Source organism: Myxine glutinosa, chromosome 9, assembly GCF_964187855.1.
Source record: "Myxine glutinosa chromosome 9, kmMyxGlut1.1, whole genome shotgun sequence".
NCBI lineage: Eukaryota > Metazoa > Chordata > Myxini > Myxiniformes > Myxinidae > Myxine > Myxine glutinosa.
The window spans coordinates 119,017,983-119,044,623 of NC_136269.1; the positions used below are offsets into that span (position 1 = coordinate 119,017,983).

General features: G+C 43.8%; 1 protein-coding gene across 1 annotated transcript; it reads left to right on the forward strand.

Annotated features, from left to right (window-relative positions):
• Nucleotides 1-16,563: 16,563 nt before the first annotated feature.
• Nucleotides 16,564-19,783, forward strand: LOC137435036 (cytochrome P450 1B1). The gene has a single exon (XM_068128406.2). The coding sequence runs from the start codon at nucleotides 16,818-16,820 to the stop codon at nucleotides 18,441-18,443; it is 1,626 nt and encodes a 541-aa protein (XP_067984507.2). The 5' UTR covers nucleotides 16,564-16,817; the 3' UTR covers nucleotides 18,444-19,783.
• The last annotated feature ends 6,858 nt before the right edge of the window (nucleotides 19,784-26,641 follow it).

The following is a 26,641-nucleotide window of genomic DNA, read 5'->3' on the forward strand; positions in this document are numbered from 1 at the left end:
GAAGCACGCTGGCATACGTCGTAGTACGCCGAGCTCGTCGACAAATTTCGTGCATGCACAAAATTTGTCGACGTATGCCAGCATATGACTCACACCAGCACTCAATTTTGATACGTCGGCATACGCTGGCTAAATCGTCAAGGTGTGACAGGGGCTTTACTATGAGTCTACTCATGTAGATTTTTTTTAGTGATAAATATGACGTCATAGGTCACGTGATGTGGCCGCCATTTTGGAAAATAGGGAAAACTTTGGACCTTCAGCTCTGAAACCGCTCCATCAAAATTTTTTTTAACATGGCTCATTGTCAAGCACTCCCCATGGAGAATAAGTGCGGTTAACCATGACGTCATCGGTGCCTTTTTTATGACGTCATAATACGACAAGTATAATGTTTTATCCGATCAGTATGAAAATTATTGAGGGTGATCTACACAAAAATTGTATTGGAGAACGTACATTTATGACGTCATAGATCACATGATCTGGTTGTCATATTTTTTTAAAAGAATAAACCTTTAAAAATGTTCTCCATAACAGATCGAGGGGAAACTCCACACACATGTTCTAGAAGCCGTGGGGATAGATTGGGGTGTTCACGAATAAATCATGGGTCACATGGTCTGGCAGCCAGAATGTTTTAATTATTTGAAGATAAAGAAACCTTACAATTTAATCTTTCCCAGAATGGCTTACAAGATCGATGTGAAGCTTCACACACATGATCAACGAATGTTGCAGAACATAGTTTGATAATTTTAATGTCATGGGTCACATGGTTTTTTTAAATAACTTTGAATCTGGATTCTCATAAAAATTATTCGTCATAAATTTTTTTTATATAATTCTGAATTCAGTTTTATGAAGAGGACGTCATGGGTCACATGTCCAATCAAAGTGGGCTTGTGTAAAAGCGGAGCAGCTTGGAACCCGGTCATACGTGGCCGCAGTTATAAAGTGACACATATAGTTTGAATTTTACATTTTACATTTTGAACATGAATCAGTACATGACTCGGAACTCGAACCTGCAGTTCAGCAATACTTTGGCTCTGAATTTTGTAAATTGTGGGGAATATCGTCCCGGGCACGCATGCGCACAGAGGAGTAAGGTAATCGTTGTACTCTGTCTACCTGTCTGGCAGTCGACCAAGATTGAAAACCATTCCAAACAGGAAACTCGCTGTTTTCAACGATGTCAGAAAGGACACAAACAACAGGCACGAATGACTAATGTAACGTGTGTAAAAGACGATGTGAGGCACAGCTCAACACCAAATTGGAGAAAAGACCCACATGTTATTATAATAGAGCAAACGTATATGATTATGTATGTTTATATGCGACCAAAACGTCTTCTTCTTCTTCAAATAAAATTAACACCAAAACACATTCCGTGAACTCTTAATTACGTTTAGACTGCTGAGACCCCTCAGACCTTTGACGACCCTTCAAATCCCCCAAGACCCAAAATACCCCAAAGCCCCGAAGACCCAAAATCCCCTGAAGACCCAAAATACCCCAAAGACCCAAAAATACCCCAAAGACCCAAAATATCCTTAAATGCCCTGAGGATCCAAAAGGCCCTGAAGACTCAAATGGCCCCGAAGACCCAAAAGACCACGAAGACCCAAACCACCTCAAAGACCCAAAACACCCCAAAGACCCAAAACACCCCGAAGACCCAAAACACCCTGAAGACCCCCAAAGACTCCTAAATACCCTTTAGACCCAAAAGACCCTTAAATACCCCGAATAACCAAAATACCCCAAAGACCCTTTAAGGCCCAAAAGACCCCAAATACCCAAAATACCCTTAAAGGCCCAGAGGATCCAAAATACCCTGAAGACCCAAATGGCCCTGAAGACCCAAAACACCATAAAGACCCTGAAGACCCAAAAGACACCGACATGGTCAAAGATGCCTATCCCTCTGAAACGACGTGTCGTGATGTCGTGAGGCGCGTGGAGCGTGCCGAGTCACGCTAGTGAAATTGAATTAATCATTTTCACCCTAACATTTGTCAACATTATTTATTTACCCACTTCTTGGATACGATTGTGCAGTTTTCTCCATTTAGATTAATAAAACATACTGTATTCAGTAGTCCCTCGCAAATGTCGGCTTCCATAATCGCTCGCGAACGATTTACATTTACTTTTTAACATCAAATACGCCGACTGTGTCGCTAACGCTGTGACTGCTTCGCATATGAACGATTTGTAACTTTCCACATATTTACGACTTTGTTTGGACAGCTTTGATAAGTCCCCCATAATTACCATCTCTCATTACACCTTCATTATCCCTCACTCAATCTTCCTCATTCTCTCCCTCTCTCCTCCCTTCCTTCATGCATCCCTCATCAGAGAGAAGCTTACAGCATGTGATCACTTTACAGCCGTGTGTGTGTGTGTGTGTGTGTGTGTGTGTGTGTGTGTGTGTGTGTGTGTGTGTGTGTGTGTGTGTGTGTGTTCAGGAAGCACACACGTCACCCTTCCTACTCTCCATTTCCATTTTTTGGGGTTTTTCATGATATCTTCCATATCTCCAAAACAATGAAACCAAGCGGCCCAAAACTAAGCAATTTTGAGGTTCCAATGCGATACTTTCACTTTTCAGATCCTAATACATTCCTATAAGTGTTTGAGCATACAAAGGTAATTTTTGGCATGATGGATTCATTTGTTCATTTTCTATTTGTGTTTGGGAATTTGAGGTACAGTAGATTCGCGCTGAAGGACTCGCTATGCATTGTGGGTCTTTGCACGTGACGCCTTAAATTAAAACAGCTTTGTAGGGGGAGGGAGGGATAACTGATAAGTGATGTGTTAACTTCAGCTGACAGTGGTTTCGTTGAAATCCGTTAACAGTTTAGATACAGAAGTTGGTGACATATTGACCCTGCAAGATTTTTGTTTCGCTACAAGTTTCTTATAAAAACGTTTATATGCAAGACCTTTCATATATGCTTCAAATAAAGGGTAATACATGTTTTGGATAACTATGACCTTTCATATATGCTTCAAATAAAGGGTAATACATGTTTTGGATAACTATGACCTTTCATATATGCTTCAAATAAAGGGTAATACATGTTTTAGATAACTATGACCTTTCATATATGCTTCAAATAAAGGGTAATACATGTTTTGGATAACTATGACCTTTCATATATGCTTCAAATAAAGGGTAATACATGTTTTAGATAACTATGACCTTTCATATATGCTTCAAATAAAGAGTAATACATGTTTTGGATAACTATGATCTTTCATATATGCTTCAAATAAAGGGTAATACATGTTTTGGATAACTATGATCTTTCATATATGCTTCAAATAAAGGGTAATACATGTTTTGGATAACTATGACCTTTCATATATGCTTCAAATAAAGGGTAATACATGTTTTGGATAACTATGACCTTTCATATATGCTTCAAATAAAGGGTAATACATGTTTTGGATAACTATGACCTTTCATATATGCTTCAAATAAAGAGTAATACATGTTTTGGATAACTATGACCTTTCATATATGCTTCAAATAAAGAGTAATACATGTTTTGGATAACTATGATCTTTCATATATGCTTCAAATAAAGGGTAATACATGTTTTGGATAACTATGACCTTTCATATATGCTTCAAATAAAGGGTAATACATGTTTTGGATAACTATGATCTTTCATATATGCTTCAAATAAAGGGTAATACATGTTTTGGATAACTATGACCTTTCATATATGCTTCAAATAAAGGGTAATACATGTTTTGGATAACTATGACCTTTCATATATGCTTCAAATAAAGGGTAATACATGTTTTAGATAACTATGACCTTTCATATATGCTTCAAATAAAGGGTAATACATGTTTTAGATAACTATGACCTTTCATATATGCTTCAAATAAGGGGTAATACATGTTTTAGATAACTATGACCTTTCATATATGCTTCAAATAAGGGGTAATACATGTTTTAGATAACTATGACCTTTCATATATGCTTCAAATAAAGAGTAATACATGTTTTGGATAACTATGACCTTTCATATATGCTTCAAATAAAGGGTAATACATGTTTTGGATAACTATGACCTTTCATATATGCTTCAAATAAAGGGTAATACATGTTTTAGATAACTATGACCTTTCATATATGCTTCAAATAAAGAGTAATACATGTTTTGGATAACTATGACCTTTCATATATGCTTCAAATAAAGAGTAATACATGTTTTGGATAACTATGATCTTTCATATATGCTTCAAATAAAGGGTAATACATGTTTTGGATAACTATGACCTTTCATATATGCTTCAAATAAAGGGTAATACATGTTTTGGATAACTATGATCTTTCATATATGCTTCAAATAAAGGGTAATACATGTTTTGGATAACTATGACCTTTCATATATGCTTCAAATAAAGGGTAATACATGTTTTGGATAACTATGACCTTTCATATATGCTTCAAATAAAGGGTAATACATGTTTTAGATAACTATGACCTTTCATATATGCTTCAAATAAAGGGTAATACATGTTTTAGATAACTATGACCTTTCATATATGCTTCAAATAAAGGGTAATACATGTTTTAGATAACTATGACCTTTCATATATGCTTCAAATAAAGGGTAATACATGTTTTGGATAACTATGACCTTTCATATATGCTTCAAATAAAGGGTAATACATGTTTTAGATAACTATGACCTTTCATATATGCTTCAAATAAAGGGTAATACATGTTTTAGATAACTATGACCTTTCATATATGCTTCAAATAAAGGGTAATACATGTTTTGGATAACTATGACCTTTCATATATGCTTCAAATAAAGAGTAATACATGTTTTGGATAACTATGAAGAATGATTATTCTCTCCCCTCTTGATAATTTAAAAAGCACTTTTATTGATGTTTTGTTTTTTTCAGATGTCGACTGCTTCAGGTGTATAATTCATGCAGTGCAAATGGACTACAGGTGTGAGGATGATGGTGATTTGTGAAGAACAGCATCGACCTGCCCAGCCGACCTGCTTTCAAATTACAATTGTTTTTTCAATTATCAAATTTCAATTCTTCATTTTTCACACAAACACAAAAAAACAAGTCCAAAATAAATGTCACAAACAAAATCTCAGTGTTCTGTTTTTATTGATTTCTGAATGTTAAACCATAAAGTTATGAAACAAAAAACGTTATGTAAATGTCCCGGCAATGGCGTTATAAAGCGTTGCTGCAAAGTTATAATGTTAACGCAACGTTATGAAAAAACGTTGTGGAAACGTCAGCAAAACCCAACGTTTGAACGTTCCCGCAACGTTGTGTAAATGTTCCTGTAAAGGTTGTGTAAACGTACCTGCAATGGCGTTATAAAACGTTGCTGCAGTTATAATAACGTTAACGCAACATCATGATAAAACGTTGTGGAAACGTCAGCAAAACTCAACGTTTGAACGTTCACGCAACGTTGTGTAAATTTTCCTGTAAAGTTAAGGTTGCTGCAAAGTTATAATAACGTTAACGCAACGTTATGATAAAACGTTGTGGAAACGTCAGCAAAACTCAACGTTTGAACGTTCCTGCAACGTTGTGTAAATGTTCCTGTCATTGCTGTGCAAACGTGCATGCAATAACGTTATAAAAACGTTGCTACAAAGTTATAATAACGTCGTGATAAACGTTGTGGAAACATAAACAAAACTCAACATTGCAATGTTCTTAAAACGTTGGAGCAAAACGTTGCAACAACGAAAGTGAAACGTTGTAGCAACGTTGTGGCAACGCAAAAATGTTAGCCGGGTAGCTGCTTGGTAAAGGAGCACAACCCGAGCTTCTCCCTTTCAGTTTCGTATGAAACAGCAGGAGCGAGTTTCAGAAGTTCGCCATGAAAAATGCCACAGTAGCAGCAGAAAGGGCCATGTTATTAACCCAACATTTGTGGGTTATATAGAGTACAGTAGATCTTCGCTCAGTTCTGTAAGTAAACCTTACTTCACGGATGTCGGGATTCCTCCAAATTTCTTCATTTAGTGTTATAAAGAGCATTAGCGACTGTTTAAAAAGCTAAGCATACGTGTTTGTGGTTTATAATATTTTTACTTCCTGTAGAAGCCGTTGCTCCCACGGAAACGCCATTATAACTACTAGCAATGTACCCGCCCTACGGGTGGGGCTTCAATTGGGAAGCCCAAATGAAAAGGCAAAATATCAGAAATTGAAGGCTTTTTTATTTTAAATGATTCATATAAACATCCGTTGAATCATATCACACGCAAATCATCAAAATCTAAACAGTACATGGCACCAATTTTGAAAAAAGATTTGATTTCTGCAAAACGAAAGCGGTGGCTACACGTCTTTCTCAGTCGCATGTTTATGTGTGAAGAGTGCGCGCCGAATCTGTAACACGGAAGCGGCTGCTACACCTGTTTCTCAGTCGCTTTGCACACGCTGCCATGTTACTTCGGAGCCGCACGTTTATATAGGAAGAGTTCGTCAGGAGTCGATCTACTCTCTCCTGTTATGTAGAATTTCAACAAAAGCCACATCACTGTTCATATCGTAAACTGTCACTGTACTGTTACTGTTGTTAATATCGGTAAATATTATTCCATCGTGTTTGGAAAAACTGGAAAATTGGAAAACTTGGAAAAACAATATAGCCTATTTTACTCCAGGGGGTCCTAGGATTACCCACCCAAAATATTGTTGCGATCGGTTCAGCCGTTTTTGCGGTACCTTCGAACGGACAGACAGACAGACGGATGGACATTTGGTGGATTATAGTAAGATAAGCTATTTATACACGTCATCACTGCAGGAAACACCTTGGGGAAGTGGGACATTGTTAGTATTAATATTGTTTTGTAATAACATTAACAATATGCGATTATCATTAATTTTGTTATTAAAAGAGTCTTTGGAAAAACGCCACGATAAATCTTCTTCTTTGGACAAACGCCACGTCAAAGCTGATTTAACGTTGATATACACCTCAACACACAACGCCATTGACGGCAATGGTGGAGAAAACCCGCTCGGGGGAGAAAACCCCCTTGGGGAGGGGGGCAAATGAATGTGCTACAACCTTCATTATGTAACCCTTGGTCATCCTGTCAAGTTTGGTTGAGATTGGATAAGTAAGGACGGAATGTATTGGCATCAAAAATTCATCAGACAGACAGGCAGACAGAAATGGCATATTTTAGTATGATAGTATCACTCATTTTAGGCTCTCAAATGGTGAGTGTCATATTGAAACTTGATGTGATGGTAGATTAGATCTGGTGATGACGTCACAGGCAACAAACCAAAAGTTGAAAAGACCCTTCCTAATCCCAAATCCTTTTTCTCAAGACTGCGTGTCCAGGTAAGATGTTCCATGAACTCTGTATATTTTGTTTTGTATTCTTATTTTAATTGGGTGACCTTTTGACCTCCATGTGATCGTATTAATAAATTTACTATGTCATCAGTGGTCATACATGAATGCATTTATAGCATGTGTCAACATTTATCTTGAACGCCGAAAGGTATTGGACTCGACACAAGTGTACGTTGTCAAAAGATAAGCAGCACAATAACATGGAAATGGCATGTCACGGACTGACATCACGCACAGTTGCATCACACAATGCCATATCATGTCGGTCAATCTTGGATAAAGTATTTACAAACTTTTATTTACAAAAAGGACAAACTTTTAGTTTGTACAAAATTTTAATGACAGATGGGAGAACGGAAACATTTCTGCGGCCTCAGATTGCATCATGTTTCTGCTCACACCATTCATAACGTGAATTTATTATTATTATTATTTTTTGTATACAAGATCGTGGCTCGTGTAAGAGCTAACATTAATCACAAAAAGACAAACGGACACATAAAACAAGATAAAGGGAGCGGGAGACAAGATGGGGAGAGAGAGGGAAGCACACAAGTACAACATTTGAGAGCAGGGACATCGGGAGACTTGTGGGAGGGGGAGGGCTTGGGGGGAGGAGGCATGGGAAGGGGGGTGGGTATAAAACACATGGACATTGCTAGGACTTCCAGGAAAGAAGTCGGTATTTCAAAAAAGTGGATCTGGGGTGAATTAACGGGGGTAGAAAAGATCAAGGTTTTGGATGGGGGAAGATAAGAGATGGTGGTGAACAGCTGTTTTAAAGACCTGGAGGGATGAGTGGGATTGAAGAGAGTGGGGGAGTTTGTTCCAGAGGCGGGAAAAAAGAGGAATGAAAGAGTGAAGGTGAGCAGAGAGTCTTGATTATGGCAGTTTAACCATTAGAGGGTTGCAGGCAGATCTTGTGCGATCTGTAGGAATATTTGGGGGACAGAGCACAGACAGAGCTGGGGAGCAAGGCTGGAGAGGAGTCGGTAGAAGACAGAAAGACCACCAAATTGCCTGTGGTGAGTGAGTGAAAGGCCCTCGGAGTTAGCTTCATCACGGGAGATTCCAATGATTCTGAAAGCATTTAGTAATGTGGAATGAACTTCACCTCTTTTCTCAAAGAGAAACGCGGTTGTGGTTATGCACAACCACACTATTGCCTTGCATAGCACCACAAACCCCTCCTGTGCTGGAACAGCTTAAGCTCCACCTACCTCTGCCTTAAGTCCTGCCTTCTAAAAGGAAACTCCGCCTCCAACCTGGCCAGCGAAGTGGTTCCTGTTCCCATTTCATTTCAGCAGATACAACAGTTCATTGGTAGAACAGACTCCCTCCTACCCTCGAGCTGTAACTCTGAGGAAGGCAAAATGACAGACACAGCGAAGCCCCCCTTTAGGGGGGTGGTGCTTTCGGTAGAAGAGAATACACAACAGGATTGGATGAAAAGGTGTTTACTAACCTTTCGACATGGCTGTCATCCAAGGATTGCATTGTTTGATGAAATAATGTCAAGATAAAATGCAACAGGTGAAATTTGAGTCCAGGCAAATGCAAACCCACAATAGGAAAGGAGGGTGAGCAGCAAGCACAAGCCAAACTCGACGTGCTCCTTGAGAACAAGCCTGTGACGACTCGTCAATCACATTTCCAGCAGGGAGGATGTAGCAATGGCTGGCTCTGCTCATACCTCGGATAGTTACGCTTCTTTGAATGGAATACATGGTGATGCCAATGAGGCATGTATTACCAAAATTGTTGAGACAGCATGTTCTTTATAAAATTTGTACCTGGTGTGGAAATGGTGCTGTGACAGATAAGCTGCACATGATCTGCAAGTGATGCAAGAGATGTAATATAACAGTCTGTGTTACATTTCTGGCAAAATCACATCCAGGGGTCAGGAAAACTAAAACTCATTTTGGCCTTTTAGAGGTTGTTATAAGCTGGCTGTCCTAACTGCAATGTAGAACAGAAAAAAAATTTGTGGAGGTCGGCCCAACCCTGTTTTTTTTTTTTTCAATGATTTCCAGATGTACACACACACACACACACACACACACACACACACACACACACACACACACACACACATCCATGCAGAGAATTGCCTTATTTAATACTAGCGGAGGTACCCGGTGTTGCTGGGCAACAATGGGTCCCTCCTCCCACCCTATCCCCTCCCTCCTCACATCCCTTACCCTGCCTCCTACCACCCACCCCTCCGGACTCCTATCCCACCCCTTCCCCTCCCTCATCCCACCTCCATCCTTCCTCCTACAAAGGTACCAGGTGTTGCCCAGGATCTAACGTACATCTATTGGACTGCCACAATCAAGTACATATATTTATATGTATATATATATATATATTTAGAGACAAAGATTTTATTTATCAAGCCTTTGATTCAAAATTATCAAACTATTTATCAAAACCCTTAAAGCTTTCAGTACCCAAGGCTAATTCCATATTATCTGAACGGGTTGATTGTAAAGGTGACCACCTTGCTTCATTGGGATCCTTCCTAATCTCGAGCTGCATAAAAGTGTCTCCACAAGGTCCAATGACCAGTGAGCCAGGAAGAGGAAATCATATATCAGATGAAAGATCCTTTATCTGCTAAGAAGTAAAGCTCAAGATAGATACAACCTGCAAACGCTTCCCAACATCCAGGTTAATGTTAGACTTAGGGTTAGGGTTAGGTTTAGGGTTAGGGTTAGGGTTAGGGTTAAAGTTAGAGTTAGGATATTATACTTACTTCTACCATTGTTCCAAAAAGGCTCGAGACATCCAAGGTGCAGGCCGTGAAACTGCTCAGAGATTGTTAACAGCTCCTTTATATCGTTGCGTGTGGGGAAACGTGCAAGCAGGCAGGGACGTGCATGAGAGACACAAACGGACGTGCGTGGGAAATGGGGCATGAAAGCGCACGCACGCATACAATGTGCTCCGCACCACACACACCAGCGATGAACACAAGCGATGGATAAAAAATGATCAGATTAAAATTGTTTGTGTGCAGTTTTTGTCTTTTTTAAACGAATTTTTGTACAGTGACGTCGAGCCCTCTTCGTCTTGTTTAACGGCCACCATTATCCCAGGCCAGTTATGACGTTCGACTACTTAGGGCAGAAATAACATGCACCACTGAATGCTGGTAGATGGGACGCCCAGCTTAACGTCCAGCCGAGGGACGGCACACACACACACACACACACACACACACACACACTGATGAATCACCCTGCCTGTTGTTACGTGCTCCTCCCCAAACCCCGGTCACGGTGTACCTCCGAGCCCCGAAAGGAGTCACGGCAGAAAGATGTGTTCTTATGTGTGCCAATGACCAATGGTGAAACCACACCAATCAATTGTTACAAAAAACCAAGTATTGTATTAAAACCACACAATAATAACAAGTAACGCACGTACAAGAAAACCTCACTTGCACAGCAAACACCATATAATTTCTATGATGGTACCACCAATTTCCTGAATCAATAACTCACGGTATTCCCACGTGAGCAATCGGTAACATCCCCCAAAGTCACTGTGTCACGATACCAGACCAAAGTCGATCCCCTTGGCTCTCGCGATCACAAGAAAAGGTCGTACTGAGAACTGAACCCAGAACGGCTAACAGTCGACGCTGCAGACGAGCCGCTTGGTGAGGTGTCGGGCCGACGTCGGTCTGGTAAAAGTTCACCCAAAAGGCGACTGGGAATTCACGCCTTCGGTTCACCAGACAATGACGCTGACATGAACGATCAGCGGCTCCCAAGCAGAGAAACGCGAAGAACCGCGAGTTCCCAAGCGAAATCTACGACACACACGAGAACCAGGCGAATGGCTGGTGCGAGGTGAAATGGCTGGTGCGAGGTGAAATGGCGGACGGGCCCGTAATGGAGGCGTACCTGCTCTCCAGCGATGATTCACTTTCGGAACCAAAAGCAAAACCCGTCACGCAGGTTTATTTGCCACAGCAATAACGACACTGTCACAGGAATCCCTTTCCCGGGGAAACCAATATTCGTTCGTGACCAATGTCCACCAGCGTCCGCTCGACCTCTTGAAGCAGATAGGCCTTCCTTTCCCGATCTCACTCGATCCGCTCACCCGCCGCTTCTTCTTCTTCCGTTTTTATCCCTCACCCATCTCGTTTTCCTTCTGAGACATTATTTTTTATCTTTGAAGACAGTTATCTCCATTTCACACTCAAACTGTAACAATAATAGTACATGAAACTAAAAATGCTTCAAGTGGATGACAACCACAAAGACGGAAGTGACGAATCCATAACACTGTGAAAACCGGGATGACAATTTAAAGCTGGGTCAGGAATCAAACCCAGACTAGACATCTCAGATGACAATGTGCGTAGCTATAGGCCCTAGATGTACGCACGCTCACATCAAAGCTGTCTAACCCGAGAGTCTAGGGCCTAGGCCATCCTGCCAGACCAACAGTGATGTCGAGCATATTGAGGATAAATGACTTCACACAGTGAACGGTTTAATAAAGGATATATGCTGTGAACTTGTGTGATGTGTGAGAGAAAGATTATGAGGAGAGTGAGACACACACACATAGAGAGAGATACAGACCTGGACAGACAGAGAGAGACAAAGAGACAGATGTATTACCGGAGAGAGAGAAATGGATACAGTCACGTGAAAAAGTAAGTACACCCCATGTAAAGTTTGGACTTTTTCAACATATTTCAACATACAGCTATTTGATCTTCATTTCAACAATATTGATAGATAAAGGTGATATAATATAACAAATATTATGAAACATTTACATCTTGTAGTCCATTGTATAATTTAAATAAACATAAATGCAAATTTCGCATGTGGAAAAAGTAAGTACACCCTGACATTTATCACTACTTCAAATACCTAAAATTAGAATCAGGTGCACCAGCTCAGGTGCAAATGATTAGAACATTGTTGGAGAGAATCTTGGAGGAACCTGTCTTATTTAAACCTCAGACATTTAGTTTGGTTTGCTCTTTGTTGTTGAAGTGTGCGGCGTCACCATGCCTACATCAAAAGAGCTCTCTGAGGCCTTCAGAAAGAAGGTTATAGATGCCTAAGAGTCTGGGAAGGGATTTAAAAAGATCTCCAAACAATTTGAAATCAATCCTTCGACTGTCCGGAAGATCATCTACAAGTGGAGAAGATTCCAAACAACTGCCAACTTCTTCAGGCCAGGCCGCTCCAGCAAGTTCAGCCCGAGAGCAGACCGCAAGATGCTGAAAGAAGTCTCTAAGAACCCCAGAATGTAATCACGGGACCGACAGGTAGCTCTTGCCACTGCTGATGTCAAAGTGCACGAGTCTACCATTAGAAAGAGGCTGCACAAATTTGATCTACATGGGAGGTGTGCCAGGAGGAAACCTTTGCTGTCCAGAAAGAACATCAGGGCAAGACTAAAGTTTGCCAATGAACACCAAGGCAAAGACCAGCACTTCTGGAACAATGTGCTCTGGACAGATGAGTCAAAGGTAGAGCTATTTGGCCACAGTACCAGAAGACATGTTTGGTGAAAACCAAAGACAGCATTTGACCACAAGAACCTGATCCCAACTGTAAAGCATGGTGGTGGAAATATTATGGTTTGGGGCAGCTTTGCTGCATCAGGGCCTGGGCAGCTCACCATCATAGAATCCACTATGAATTCTTCATTGTACCAGAGGGTGCTTGAGGATAATGTGAGGCCATCTGTCGGTAAGTTGAAGCTCAACCGAAGGTGGATCTTGCAACATGACAATGACCCTAAACATACCAGTAAATCCACCAAGGAATGGCTGAAAAGAAAGAAATGGAGGGTTCTGGAATGGCCAAGTAAAAGCCAGGATCTAAATGCCATCGAGATGTTGTGGGGGATTTGAAACGAGCTGTGCATGCAAGAAACCCCTCAAACATCGCACAGCTGAAAGAATTCTGCATGGAGGAGTGGGCAAAAATTTCTCCCAGTCGATGTCAGAGACTGGTAGACAGTTATAAGAAACGCCTACTTGAGGTTGTTTCTGCCAAAGGGGATAATACCACCTTTAGAGCCAAGGGTGTACTTACTTTTTCCACATGCGAAATTTGCATTTATGTTTATTTAAATTACACAATGGACTACAAAATGTAAATGTTTCATAATATTTGTTATATTATATCACCTTTATCTATCAATATTGTGGAAATGAAGATCAAATAGCTGTATGTTGAAATATGTTGAAAAAGTCAAAACTTTACATTGGGTGTACTTTCTTTTTCACGTGACTGTATACAGATATTGCCGGTTAGAGACAGACAGAGATATTGCCGGTGAGAGAAAGAGATATTGCCGGTGAGAGACAGACGGAGATATTGCCGGTGAGAGACAGACGGAGATATTGCCGGTGAGAGACAGAGATATTGTGGGTGAGAGACAGAGATATTGTGGGTGAGAGACGGAGATATTGCTGGTGAGAGACAGACGGAGATATTGCCGGTGAGAGACAGACAGAGATATTGCCGGTGAGAGACAGAGATATTGTGGGTGAGAGACAGAGATATTGTGGGTGAGAGACGGAGATATTGCTGGTGAGAGACAGAGATATTGCCCGGTGAAAGACAGAGAGAGATAGACTCTGTGTACCCCGGTTTAGAATAGGTACACCGTATCCCTGCGTGTCGTAAGAGGCGACTAAAAGGGTTGGCGTCAGGAAGGGCATCCGGCCATAAAACATTGCCTCAAAAAGGGAACCATTTGGGCAGGGTACAGCCCAAAGTACCCCGTGGGGGTCCTCACAGAAACTCTTTGGAATTGGAGCGTTCATGGAACATTTTACCCCACAATGTCTTGAGAAACAACAACATGGGCGGGGCCACGAGCAGCAAATTTGATTGGTTGTGCTGATGTAAAATGCCGTAATATTTTGGCCAAGAACTGGTAAACAGAATGGTTTTAAAAGTGCAAGAAGGCGATTTGTGCTCCACAGTGTTCAAGTATATAATTCAATTGAAAAAAAATTAAGCTTTTAAAGGTGTAGAAAAAAAATCCGGAAGTTTACCGCCGTTGATGCAGCGTCTTTTACATCATCTTATTTAACACGTCACATTAGTTCTTCGTGCCTGTTGTTTGGTTTCCTTTATGACATTCTTAAAAACAGTAGGTTCCATGATTGGTTCCATGTTTAGGAATGATTTTCAATCTTGTTTGACTTTCCCCAGTTGGGGGAAACCATGAGCCCCCTGTCAAGCCGGTGTACACCGCAACATCGACGTCATCGATTCCGGACCAGATTTTCAATCTTACGAAGGGTAATTTTTTTTTATCTCACTCCTCTGCGCATGCGCGATCAGGACTAATCCAGGGGCAAAGTACTGCTAAACTACAGGTTTGTTTTCCGATTAGTGTTCAAAATATAACATTCAATTGAAATCAAGCAATTCCTCGATCATAAACAGATGCTTGTGGACAGAGAACCGACATTGCTTTTCGCATCGCATGCGCAGGCAATAAAGTGTAAGAGATGAACCAACTTGCCTCCTTTTAAAATAGAGATTATTATTATTATTATTATTATTATTATTATTATTTATTTATTTATTTATTACCCCACATGCACGCGTAACGCAAATCTGGGTTAATAAATGTATTTGTTCACTCGGGATCAGTCTATGATCGAGGAACTACTTGATTTCAATTTAATTTTTGTGTGTTGAATACTGTAGGACACGAATCGGCAGTTTAGCAGTACTTTGGTTCTAAATTTGACAAATTGTACATTTGTACAGCGTCTCTGTCTCTTCCCGAGCGCGCATGCGCACAGTGCGGTAAAAACAATTGTTTCAGCCTGTCCGCCTGTCTGTGAGTAAAGCAAAATTTAAAATCATTCCAAACAGGAAGCTTACTGTTTTTAAAGACGTCATGAAGGATGCAAACAACAGGCACGAAGAACTAATGCAATGTGTTAAATACGGTGGCGTAAAAGAGGGTGCGTCAATGGCGGTAAAGTTCTGATCCAATTTTTTGTTTGTTTGTTTTATACAGCCTTTAAAACTTTTATTTTACTACCTCTGCCACCCAAGGTGGACAGAGGCTATGTTTTCACCTGTTTGTCTGTCTGTCTGTCTGTGAGCAGGATATCTCAAAAAGTTATGGACGGATTGGGATGAAAGTTGCTGGGAAGGTTGGGTGTGTGACAAGGAAGAATTAATTGTATTTTTGTGAAGATTCGGATGCGAGAATTATTAAGGGATTCTTCAACATCGAGTTGTCTGGTGTTAGCTTTATGGGTTTGAGATCTTAGTTGGGATCCTGAATTCGAGCCCCCTGTCAAGCCGTCGAATGAACACCAGGTGGGTTGACTCAGCCTGTCGTCCTTCCGAGGTCGGGAAAAAAATCCCAGCTGACTGGTAATTGGGGGAAGGGGACACTGCATCAGCGGCACAGCCACGCCCCGAGAAAATGATGCAACCAGCAGCCACAGGCTGCACATGAACCACCAGTCCACCACCATTGACAGATATGGCCAAAAACAATAGCTATATAGCACAGTATCTCAAAAGGTTGTGGACGACATGACAAAACTAGGTTGATGAGTTGAGTAGGCGACAAGAATAAGTCGATTCGATTTTGGTTCGGGTCCGAATCCAGATCCGGCTCATCAATGGATACAAAACGTAACCTGTTCAACGTGGCGGGGGCACATAAGGAGGTCACTCGGCCCATCATGCCTGTGTCATATCCGCACCTCAAAACTTGATCTACACAATTTAACGCAGTAGTGGAGGGAGGTGGAGAGTTCGGGAAGTGAGGGTAGAGATGTTAGGGAGGTATGGGAATTATGGAGAAAGTGGAGGGAATACATATTATACTGAACCAAACAAGATCAATAAACACGTCAAATGAACCAATTTGTGGCCACGCCCCACTGACGCGCACTGTAATTATCGTAATTAAGGTGTAATTAATGAAGAACCCAAAACGTGTATCAGCGGGAAAGATCGTCTGCATAACGGGGGTCGAAAGGTAAGGGTGCGCTGACCCCGATTCGCGCTCCGCACGCAAGTGGGCGGGGACTACGGCCCAGCAGCCAATGGGAGCTCGCTACATTCACAGGCCTCTGAGAAAGATCGAAGTGGGTATAAAGATCTCGCGCGCACATCGACCGGTCTCTCCATTGGGAAGGAAATTACAATAACCAGATTATGGAGTTATAGTAACTAGTGAGGAAATCAATTTATAGTAACCTCAACACTATTGCTGCCGTACGTAGGACTATCATGTCCACGGACAATTTGTAATTGTACTAAAGACAAGATTTTGGGATCATGTACCAATGATGAGCAAATAAGCTTCGATTTTCAGGAACTCTGCACTACCTGCTCTTTCCAGGAGGTCAGGTAGTAAGTCTCGCGGCGACATGCAGGTGCCAGGTGAACTCGGAGTCGTCTTCCAAAAGGGCGCGCAATTGTCCGCGAGCAATTCCCTGCAGCCCTTCCTGATGCTCTTCACCGCCCTGCTCGTCGTCCTCAGCACCTGGCGATGGCTGCGCACCTGGGGGTCGGCGGGTCACGGACCCCCTGGTCCTCTCCCGTGGCCCATCTTGGGCAACGCGCTGCAGCTCGGCACCTCTCCGCACCTGGCCTTGTCGCGGCTCGCCCAGCGCTACGGACCCGTGTTCGCCCTCAAGCTCGGGAGTCGCAACGTGGTCGTGCTCAGCGGATCGAAGATCATCCGGCAGACGCTCGTCAAGCAGGGCTCGGACTTCGCCGACCGTCCGGACTTCCCGTCCTTCAGGATGATCTCGGGAGGCAGGAGCCTCGCCTTCGGTACCTACGGACCTGTCTGGAAGCTCCATCGGCGCGTCGCGCAATCCGTGGTGCGTCGGTTCTCCACCAAGAACGTGGGCGCGCTTCAGGTGTTGGAGAAGCACGTGGTCGCCGAGGTCGGACAACTCATCCGGATTCTGTTGAGTTCCTGCGAGCGGGAAACGTTCGTCGAACCCACGAGGAACCTGGTCGTCGCCGTGGGAAACATCATGAGCGCCGTGTGTTTCGGGACCAGGTACGAGCACTCGGACGACGAGTTCAAGCGGCTCCTGAGCCACAACGAACGCTTCGGGAAGACCGTGGGCGCAGGTAGCCTGGTCGACATGATGCCTTGGCTGCTCCGCTTCCCAAACCCCGTGCGCACCGGCTTCCGGGGATTCCGGGATCTCAACGAGGAGTTTTCTGCCTTCGTCCGCAACAAGGTGGCTCAGCATCGCGACACCTACAAGAGGGACACCGTTCGCGACATGACGGACTCCTTCATCGACGTCATCGACTCCGGACGAGCGACGAGCGACGGCGGCGTCTCCCTGACTCCAGAATACGTCGAGAGCTCCATGACCGACGTGTTCGGGGCGAGTCAGGACACCTTGTCCACGGCGCTCACCTGGATATTCCTGCTCCTGGTGCGCTACCCCGACGTGCAGCGCCAGGTGCACGCGGAGATCGACCGGGTCGTGGGTCGCGGGCGTCTCCCCGAGCTCGGCGACGAGCCCCACCTGGTGTACACCGCGGCCTTCATCTTCGAGGCCATGAGGTTCAGCAGCTTCATACCTGTGACGATCCCTCACGCGGCCAGCACGGACACCTGCATCCGAGGCTTCCGGGTCCCCAAGGGCACCGTGGTCTTCGTGAACCAGTACTCGGTGAACCACGACCCGGAAATCTGGCGCCAACCCGATCGCTTCGACCCGAGCCGCTTCCTCACGGCCGCCGGAGACGCGGTCGACAAAGACCTCGTCAACAAGGTGCTCATCTTCTCCATGGGAAGGAGGCGCTGCATCGGGGAGGCCCTGTCCAAGGTGCAGCTCTTCGTGCTGACCAGCGTGCTCCTGCACCAGTGCGAGTTGCGAGCGAACCCGACCGAGAGCCCCAGCATGGAGCACACCTATGGTCTGTCGCTCAAGCCCAAGCCCTTCACGGTTAACGTTCGCATCCGAGACCGCTTTATGGGTGAGGCCTTCACAAAGGCTGCGACGGTTCACGTTCCCACCTGAACGGCGACACTTCCGGTCTTCATGCTGTGACTGCAATGCAACTTGGTGCCACCTTTTGGTCACCTCGACGGGGATCTTCTCACCTGCGGACGGTCTGCTTTCCTTCCAGCTCCTTCTGCTCCAGCTCCAGGTCCAGCTCCACTTCCAGCTTCCAGCTCCAGCTCCAGCTCCAGCTCCATTTCCAGCATCCAGCCTCCAGCTCCAGCTCCAGCTCCAGCTCCAGCTTCCAGCTCCAGCTTCCAGCTCCACTTCCAGCTTCCAGCTCCATTTTCAGCTTCTTGCTCCAGCTTCCAGCTCCAGCTCCAGCTCTAGCTCCACTTCCAGCTCCACTTTCAGCTTCCTGCTCCCAGCTTCCAGCTATCAGCTCCAGCTCCAGCTCCAGCTCCAGCTTCCAGCTCCTTTTGGCCACCTCGGCGGGGATCTTCTCATCTGCGGACGGTCTGCTTTCCTTCCAGCTCCTTCTTCTTCAGCTTCCAGCCTCCAGCCCCAGCTCCACTTCCACTTCCAGCTCCACTTCCAGCTCCAACTCCACTTCCAGCTCCAGCTTCCAGCTCCAGCTGCAGCTTCCAGCTTCCAGCTTCGAGTTCCTTTTGGCCACCTCGACGGGGATCTTCTCACCTGCGGATGGTCTGCTTTCCTTCGGTACATACGTAACCACAAATATAAAAATCATACATGTATTGTCACATATATAGCGTTTAATCCTCCCCATAACACGTGACCAGAACGAGCGACCGCATTTTGGCGGCAAACTTGCTAATTGTGCCACGAGGGTTGCTCCGACTACTCGACCTCACCTGAGCCACCTGGCACCTTCGCTAGGGAGCGTTTCCATTATACCTGGAGGACTCGGGTGGACACGCTGGAGCACGACGAGACCTTTGGATATGGTGGTCTTTTTGATGTGTAGGCGACAAGGAATTGCATGCAACTTGTTGCAACAACAAGGAAGCTGCTTAATAAATATAGGAGAAACTTTGCTGGAACCTCAGTCATATTCATACACTGACATATATTATCTTACCATTCTTACCTTCGCTGTTCATTTAAATGACTTATATACACCAAATGTTTCACCAGTAGCCCACTTTGGTGTAACCGTGGTGAAAGCAACTTATATGTACGTATTACATTCATATTATCACAACGAAACAACGGCTGACTTGTCTGACGTCATTATGCCTCTTGCTTGATTTTCTACCTCCCTATATATTAATGAAGCACTTTATTCATGAAATACACGTTTGGAGATTTGAAAACATTTTTTTCTGTTGAAATATATAAAATCTGTCATATGTATTTTCTATAAATGTAACAAATAAAAGTTTGATTTAACTTTGCTAATGCATGTAGTATGTATTTGTATTTTATGAACTGAAAGCACATGGGAAGTGTGGTGTGGCAAGCGTTTCGAGCGTTGGCCCCTCGTCAGAGCAATCAAAAAAGAGGGTTAACAGACTCTTACCAGCTCATTGACACACACACACACACACACACACACACACACACACACACACACACACACACACACACACACACACACACACACACACACACTGACACACACACACACACACACACACACACACACACACACACACACTATTAGCATCTAACCACTGCGTAGTGCAGAGTTCCTGAAAATCGAAGCTTATTTGCTCATCATTGGTACATGATCCCAAAATCTTGTCTTTAGTACAAATTGTCCGTGGACATGATAGTCCTACGTACGGCAGCAATAGTATTGAGGTTACTATAAATTGATTTCCTCACTAGTTACTATAACTCCATAATCTGGTTATTGTAATTTCCTTCCCAATGGAGAGACCGGTCGATGTGCGCGCGAGATCTTTATACCCACTTCGATCTTTCTCAGAGGCCTGTGAATGTAGCGAGCTCCCATTGGCTGCTGGGCCGTAGTCCCCGCCCCCTTGCGTGCGGAGCGCGAATCGGGGTCAGCGCACCCTTACCTTTCGTACCCCCGTTATGCAGACGATCTTTCCCGTTGATAGACACGTTTTGGGTTCTTCATTAATTACACCTTAATTACGATAATTACAATGCGCGTCAGAGGGGCGTGGCCACAAATTGGTTCATTTGACGTGTTTATTGATCTTGTCGGTTCAGTATAATATGTATTCCCTCCACTTTCTCCATAATTCCCATACCTCCCTAACATCTCCACCCTCACTTCCCGAACTCTCCACCTCCCTCCACTACTGCGTTAAATTGTGTAGATCAAGTTTTAGAGGTGCGGATATGACACAGGCATGATGGGCCGAGTGACCTCCTTATGTGCCCCCGCCAGGTTGAACAGGTTACGTTTTGTATCCATTGATGAGCCGGATCTGGATTCGGACCCGAACCAAAATCGAATCGACTTATTCTTGTCGCCTACCCAACTCATCAACCTAGTTTTGTCATGTCGTCCACAACCTTTTGAGATACTGTGCTATATATTGTTTTTGCCCATATCTGTCAATGGTGGTGGACTGGTGGTTCATGTGCAGCCTGTGGCTGCTGGTTGCATCATTTTCTCGGGGCGTGGCTGTGCCGCTGATGCAGTGTCCCCTTCCCCCAATTACCAGTCAGCTGGGATTTATTTTTCCGACCTCGGAAGGACGACAGGCTGAGTCAACCCACCTGGTGTTCATTCAACGGCTTGACAGGGGGCTCGAATTCAGGATCCCAACTAATATCTCAAACCCATTAAGCTAACACCAGACAACTCAATGTTGAAGAATCCCTTAATAATTCTCGCATCCGAATCTTCACAAAAATACAATTAATTCTTCCTTGTCACACACCCAACCTTCCCAGCAACTTTCGTCCCAATCCGTCCATAACTTTTTGAGATATCCTGCTCACAGACAGACAGACAAACAGGTGAAAACATAGCCTCTGTCCACCTTGGGTGGCAGAGGTAGTAAAATAAAAGTTTTAAAGGCTGTATAAAACAAACAAACAAAAAATTGGATCAGAACTTTACCGCCATTGACGCACCCTCTTTTACGCCACCTTATTTAACACATTGCATTAGTTCTTCGTGCCTGTTGTTTGCATCCTTCATGACGTCTTTAAAAACAGTAAACTTCCTGTTTGGAATGATTTTAAATTTTGCTTTACTCAGACAGGCGGACACGCTGAAACAATATTGTTTTACCGCACTGTGCGCACGCGCGCTCGGGAAGAGACAGAGACGCTGTACAAATGTACAATTTTTTTGTTAGAATAATTTACTTAAAGGTTAAAAAGTGTTTTACAAGGGGAATTTAATCAAACGCTGCTCATGTGTGTTATTTTGTGTCGCTGTTGCTACATCAACGTCATTAATTCGTTTTTGCTTTTATTAATTTTAAAGTTTTGTTGAAATAATATTGAAATTATATATATATATATACGAGGGCCAGTCAATAAGTAACCTTTAAATGGCGATATAAATTCGAGAATGTAATGTGTGTAGTTGTAGACGACATTTGTTATATCTTTGGGTAAGAGTCATGTTTTGCCTGTTTTAGATCTGGCAACATTGAGCGTATGACGTCAGCAGAGCAGTTCCAAGATGGCGTCTCCCTTAGAAGCATGCACCAGGGAGGAGCAACGTTGTGTCATCCATTTCTTGGGAAGTGAGGGTGTGAATCCCAGTGAAATCTATCGCAGAATGAAGATGCAATATGGTGACGCATGTTTATCGCTGCAGCAGGTGTACGACTGGGACAGAAAGTTTAAAAGTGGAGTGTCCAGTGTGGCCGATGTTGCTCGCTCGGGCCGGCCTCACACAGCCGACACACTAGAAATGGTTGCAGGAGTTGAGCGCGTGCTAAAGGAAAACCGTCGCATTACGCTGGATGAAGTGGTCTCCGAATGGAACATTAGCCACGGTTCAGCACACCATATCATTCACAACGTGCTGGGGTTCCGCAAAGTGTCTGCAAGGTGGGTTCCCAGACAATGTCTGCAAGGTGGGTGCCTTCCAACGTGGGTCCAATGCTCCCTTCCATTGGAAGTTCCTTCCACGTTGGTCCAATGCGGTCATTGAATTCAACCATCGCATATTTTAATGTCAAATTTGTTTTAGTGATTTCGCAAGTGTCGTGCTATGCATGACTATGCAAGTGCTATGCACGACATCTTTGTTACTTGCAAAATCGAAGATTTTTCAAGTATATTGGTCGGTTGCGTTTGTGGTTCTGTCTGTCTGTCTGTCTGTCTGTCTGTCTGTTTGTTTGTTTGTCACCGGCCTACAGGTCACAATTCTAAACTGATCGTCACGAAACTTTACCAAGTTGTATAGGTCGTCCCAATTGAGAAACCTATTGATTTTGAGGTCAAAGGTCAAAGGTCATCTGGAGGTCAAATTTCTAAAATCGTCATTTTAAATCCGGTTGACTTGAAAATTGAATAGCATTTGTATATTGAGTCACTAAATTGGGAAATTAACTATTTTTGAAATCAAAAGGTCAAAGGTCAACTGAAGGTCAAATTTTAAAAATCAATTTTCATCTAAAAATCCGTCAATTTTCAACCGATTGACTTGAAAATTGAACAGCATTTGCACATCGAGTCAAGAAATTGGGAAACATACTATTTTTGAGGTCAAAAGGTCAACTCAAGGTCAAACTTCCAAAATCATCACTTTTTATCTGAAAAACCGTCACTTTTCCTCTGAATGACTTGAAAATTGAACAGCATTTGCATATTGCCTCATTGAATTGGGAATCCAACTATTTTTGAGGTCAAAAGGTCAGAGGTCAACTGAAGGTCAAACTTCCAAAATCATCAATTTTCATCTGAAAACCCATCAATTTTCATCTGATTGACTTGGAAATTGAAAAGCATTTGCATATTGAGTCACTACATTGGGAAACATACTAATTTTGAGGTCAAAAGGTCAAAGGTCAACTCAAGGTTAAACTTCCAAAATCATGAATTTTCATCTGAAAACCGTCAATTTTCATCTCATTGACTTGGGAATTGAACAGCATTTGCATATTGTGTCACTAAATAGGAAAACTAACTGCTTTTGAGGTCAAAAGTGTTACGGATTCGGCCCTAATGATTGTTGTTATGATTATTGTTGTTGGTTCTAAGTATTCTGGTGATTGTGGTTGAAGGGAAAGGGTTATTATAGTTAAAAGGTTTAACAGCGCTCATGATAAAATAATACCGGAAATGGCATAGTGGGCCGGAAGAAGTCGAGGGAGAGAAGGAGGACGGGAGAGAAAGGAAAAGGAGGTGTTCTGACGAAGCTCCGCACCTGGCTTGGGCGAGCTTACATGGCGAGAGAACTTTGAGTCCGAGAAGGGAATCTTGAGCGATTGGTGATCGCTGGAATTGTGGAAAAGCCTGCGGAGCCAGGTACAGGTGTAATTCCAGAGAATCTTCGCCGAGCAGTGACGGCTCGAGGACGAGCCAGCCGCCATTACCGGGACCTCGCGCGTCGTTCGCGGAACCTTGGGTTGGCCGCATCCCCGGGTCCCGCCATCTGGGGATTTGCCCGAAATAGGTGTGTGCACTAAAGCGGCGTCGGAAGATTGCCCTGCGGTTCGTTGACTGAACGGGGAAGGTGCACATCCGGATCGCTTATTCGGGATTCCCTGTCCACGGTCAGGTTGCTGTTGGATTAGACCACGTGACGGACCATGCCTTACCTACACCGCCGTACTCGCCTCTTCGCCTCACCTCCGTTGAGTTATAGAGACATTGAAGGGTTGGGCTCCATTCCCTGGGAGCGCGGATCACGGCCGAGCTGCTGCTGAGCTGGGACTGGGATCTGTGAGTTTATGTTACGTAATAAGGTGGTACCATCTTGAGATTAATTGTACTAGGGCATGCCCGTACTATATATATATCTAAAATTATATCCCCCCCCCTCTATTTACATGAAATGGTTTGGTCCAAAGCGAACGGCTTGCGAGTACGGTGACAATCCCCCCCCCCTCTATTTACATGAAATGGTTTGGTCCAAAGCGAACGGCTTGCGAGTACGGTGACAATCCCCCCCCCCCCCTCTATTTACATGAAATGGTTTGGTCCAAAGCGAACGGCTTGCGAGTACGGTGACAATCCCCCCCCTCTATTTACATGCAATGGTTTGGTCCAAAGCGAACGGCTTGCGGAGTTTGGTAAAGAAATCGCCATAGCTCGGTAACTACTTGTCCGATTAATATGAAACCTTGAAAAGGCACATCCTCGGGTCCCCAGCAATATACCTGGCAAGTTTCAAGTATATCGGACCGGTAGTTGTCGAGAAACAGCGGTCGCATACACACACACACACACACACACACAGAGATTACTGGAATTATAGATAGACTAGGACGTGCCCGTACGTGGGTGCCCGTTCCTTGGGGGAAAAAAATAAAAAAAAATTTTTCCAAATTTAAATCAAGTTTACCTCCCTGTCTTTGCTAGCCATGACATTCGATGCCATTGACCATTGCCACTCCTACGCCACGGTGAGGCGACAGGGTAGGATTTGTAGGAGACCTGAAAGTGCAGTGTCAGTATGTATTCCAAAAAGGTTTGCAAGGCATATCAACAAATTGAAACAGAATTTAAACAGAGCAGAATTCGTTATTATTATTATATTACTACAAATTATTACAAATTATTACATTACAAATTTTATTCGTTAATGTTAATTCCCTGCCATCACCCTCTGCCATCACCCTCCCATCACCCTGCCATCACCCTCCCATCACCCTCCCATCACGCTGCCCCATCACCCTGGCCCATCACCCTGCCCCATCACCCTCCCACCACCCTCTGCCATCACCCTCTGCCATCACCCTGCCATCACCCTGCCATCACCCTCTGCCATCACCTTCTGCCATCACCCTCTGCCATCACCCTCTGCCATCACCCTCCCATCACCCTCCCATCACCCTGCCCCAACACCCTCACATCACCCTCCCACCACCCTCTGCCATCACCCTCTGCCATCACCCTGCCATCACCCTGCCATCACCCTCTGCCATCACCCTTTGCCATCACCCTCTGCCATCACCCTCTGCCATCACCCTCTGCCATCACCCTCTGCCATCACCCTCTGCCATCACCCTCTGCCATCACCCTCCCATCACCCTGCCATCACCCTCCCATCACCCTGCCATCACCCTCCCATCACCCTGCCCCATCACCCTGCCCCATCACCCTGGCCCATCACCCTGCCCCATCACCCTCCCATCTCCCTCCCAAACAAAGAATAATAAAAATTGTCTACATGTACATTGTACACACCTTTATGTCGTTAGCACCTCTTCATAAACAACATTGCAGAGGAAACGGCGCTTCTTCTTTGTTTCCTCGTCCTGGGCAAGAATGCGGAGGCTGCTGGATCTGCCAACCCTACAGGCCGCCACGTAGAACTGACAATGGCTGAAGCAGGCTCTTGGGCAGAAGATCCCAACATGGTGTAGCGACTGCCAAAATAAGTTGTGCACTTATTTTGATGAATTAATTTCGAAACAAATTTTGCTTCAATCAATAAATAGATAATAAGAAGTGTCCACATGTACACACCTGTATGTCGTTAGCAGCTCTTCATAAATAGCATTGCTGAGGAAACGGCACTTCTCCAGGAGATCCTAACATGGTGTACGACTGCCAAAAGAAGTTGTGAACTTTTTTTGATGAATTCGTTTCGAAACAATTATTCTTCAATAAATAAATAATAATAAAAATTGTCTACATGTACATTGTACACACCTTTATCTCGTTAGCACCTCTTCATAAACAGCATTGCAGAGGAAACGGCGCTTCTTCTTTGTTTCCTCGTCCTGGGCAAGAATGCGGAGGCTGCTGGATCTGCCAACCCTACAGGCTGCCACGTAGAACTGACAATGGCCGAAGAAGTCTCTTGGGCAGAAGATCCCAACATGGTGTAGCGACTGGCAAAAGAAGTTCTGCACTTATTTTGATGAATTCTTTTCGAAACAATGTTTCTTCAATCAATAAATAAATAATAAGAATTGTCCACATGTACACACCTGTATGTCGTTAGCAGCTCTTCATAAACAACATTGCTGAGGAAACGGCACTTCTCCAGGAGATCCTAACATGGTGTACGACTGCCAAGAAAAGTTGTGCATTTTTTTTGCTGAATTCTTTTCGGAACAATTGTTCTTCAATAAATAAATAATAATAAAAATTGTCTACATGTACATTGTACACACCTTTATGTCGTTAGCACCTCT

Coding starts and splice junctions, on each gene's coding strand:
- LOC137435036 (XM_068128406.2), top strand. CDS start 16,818: ATGCAGGTGCCAGGTGAACTCGGAGTCGTCTTCCAAAAGGGCGCGCAA.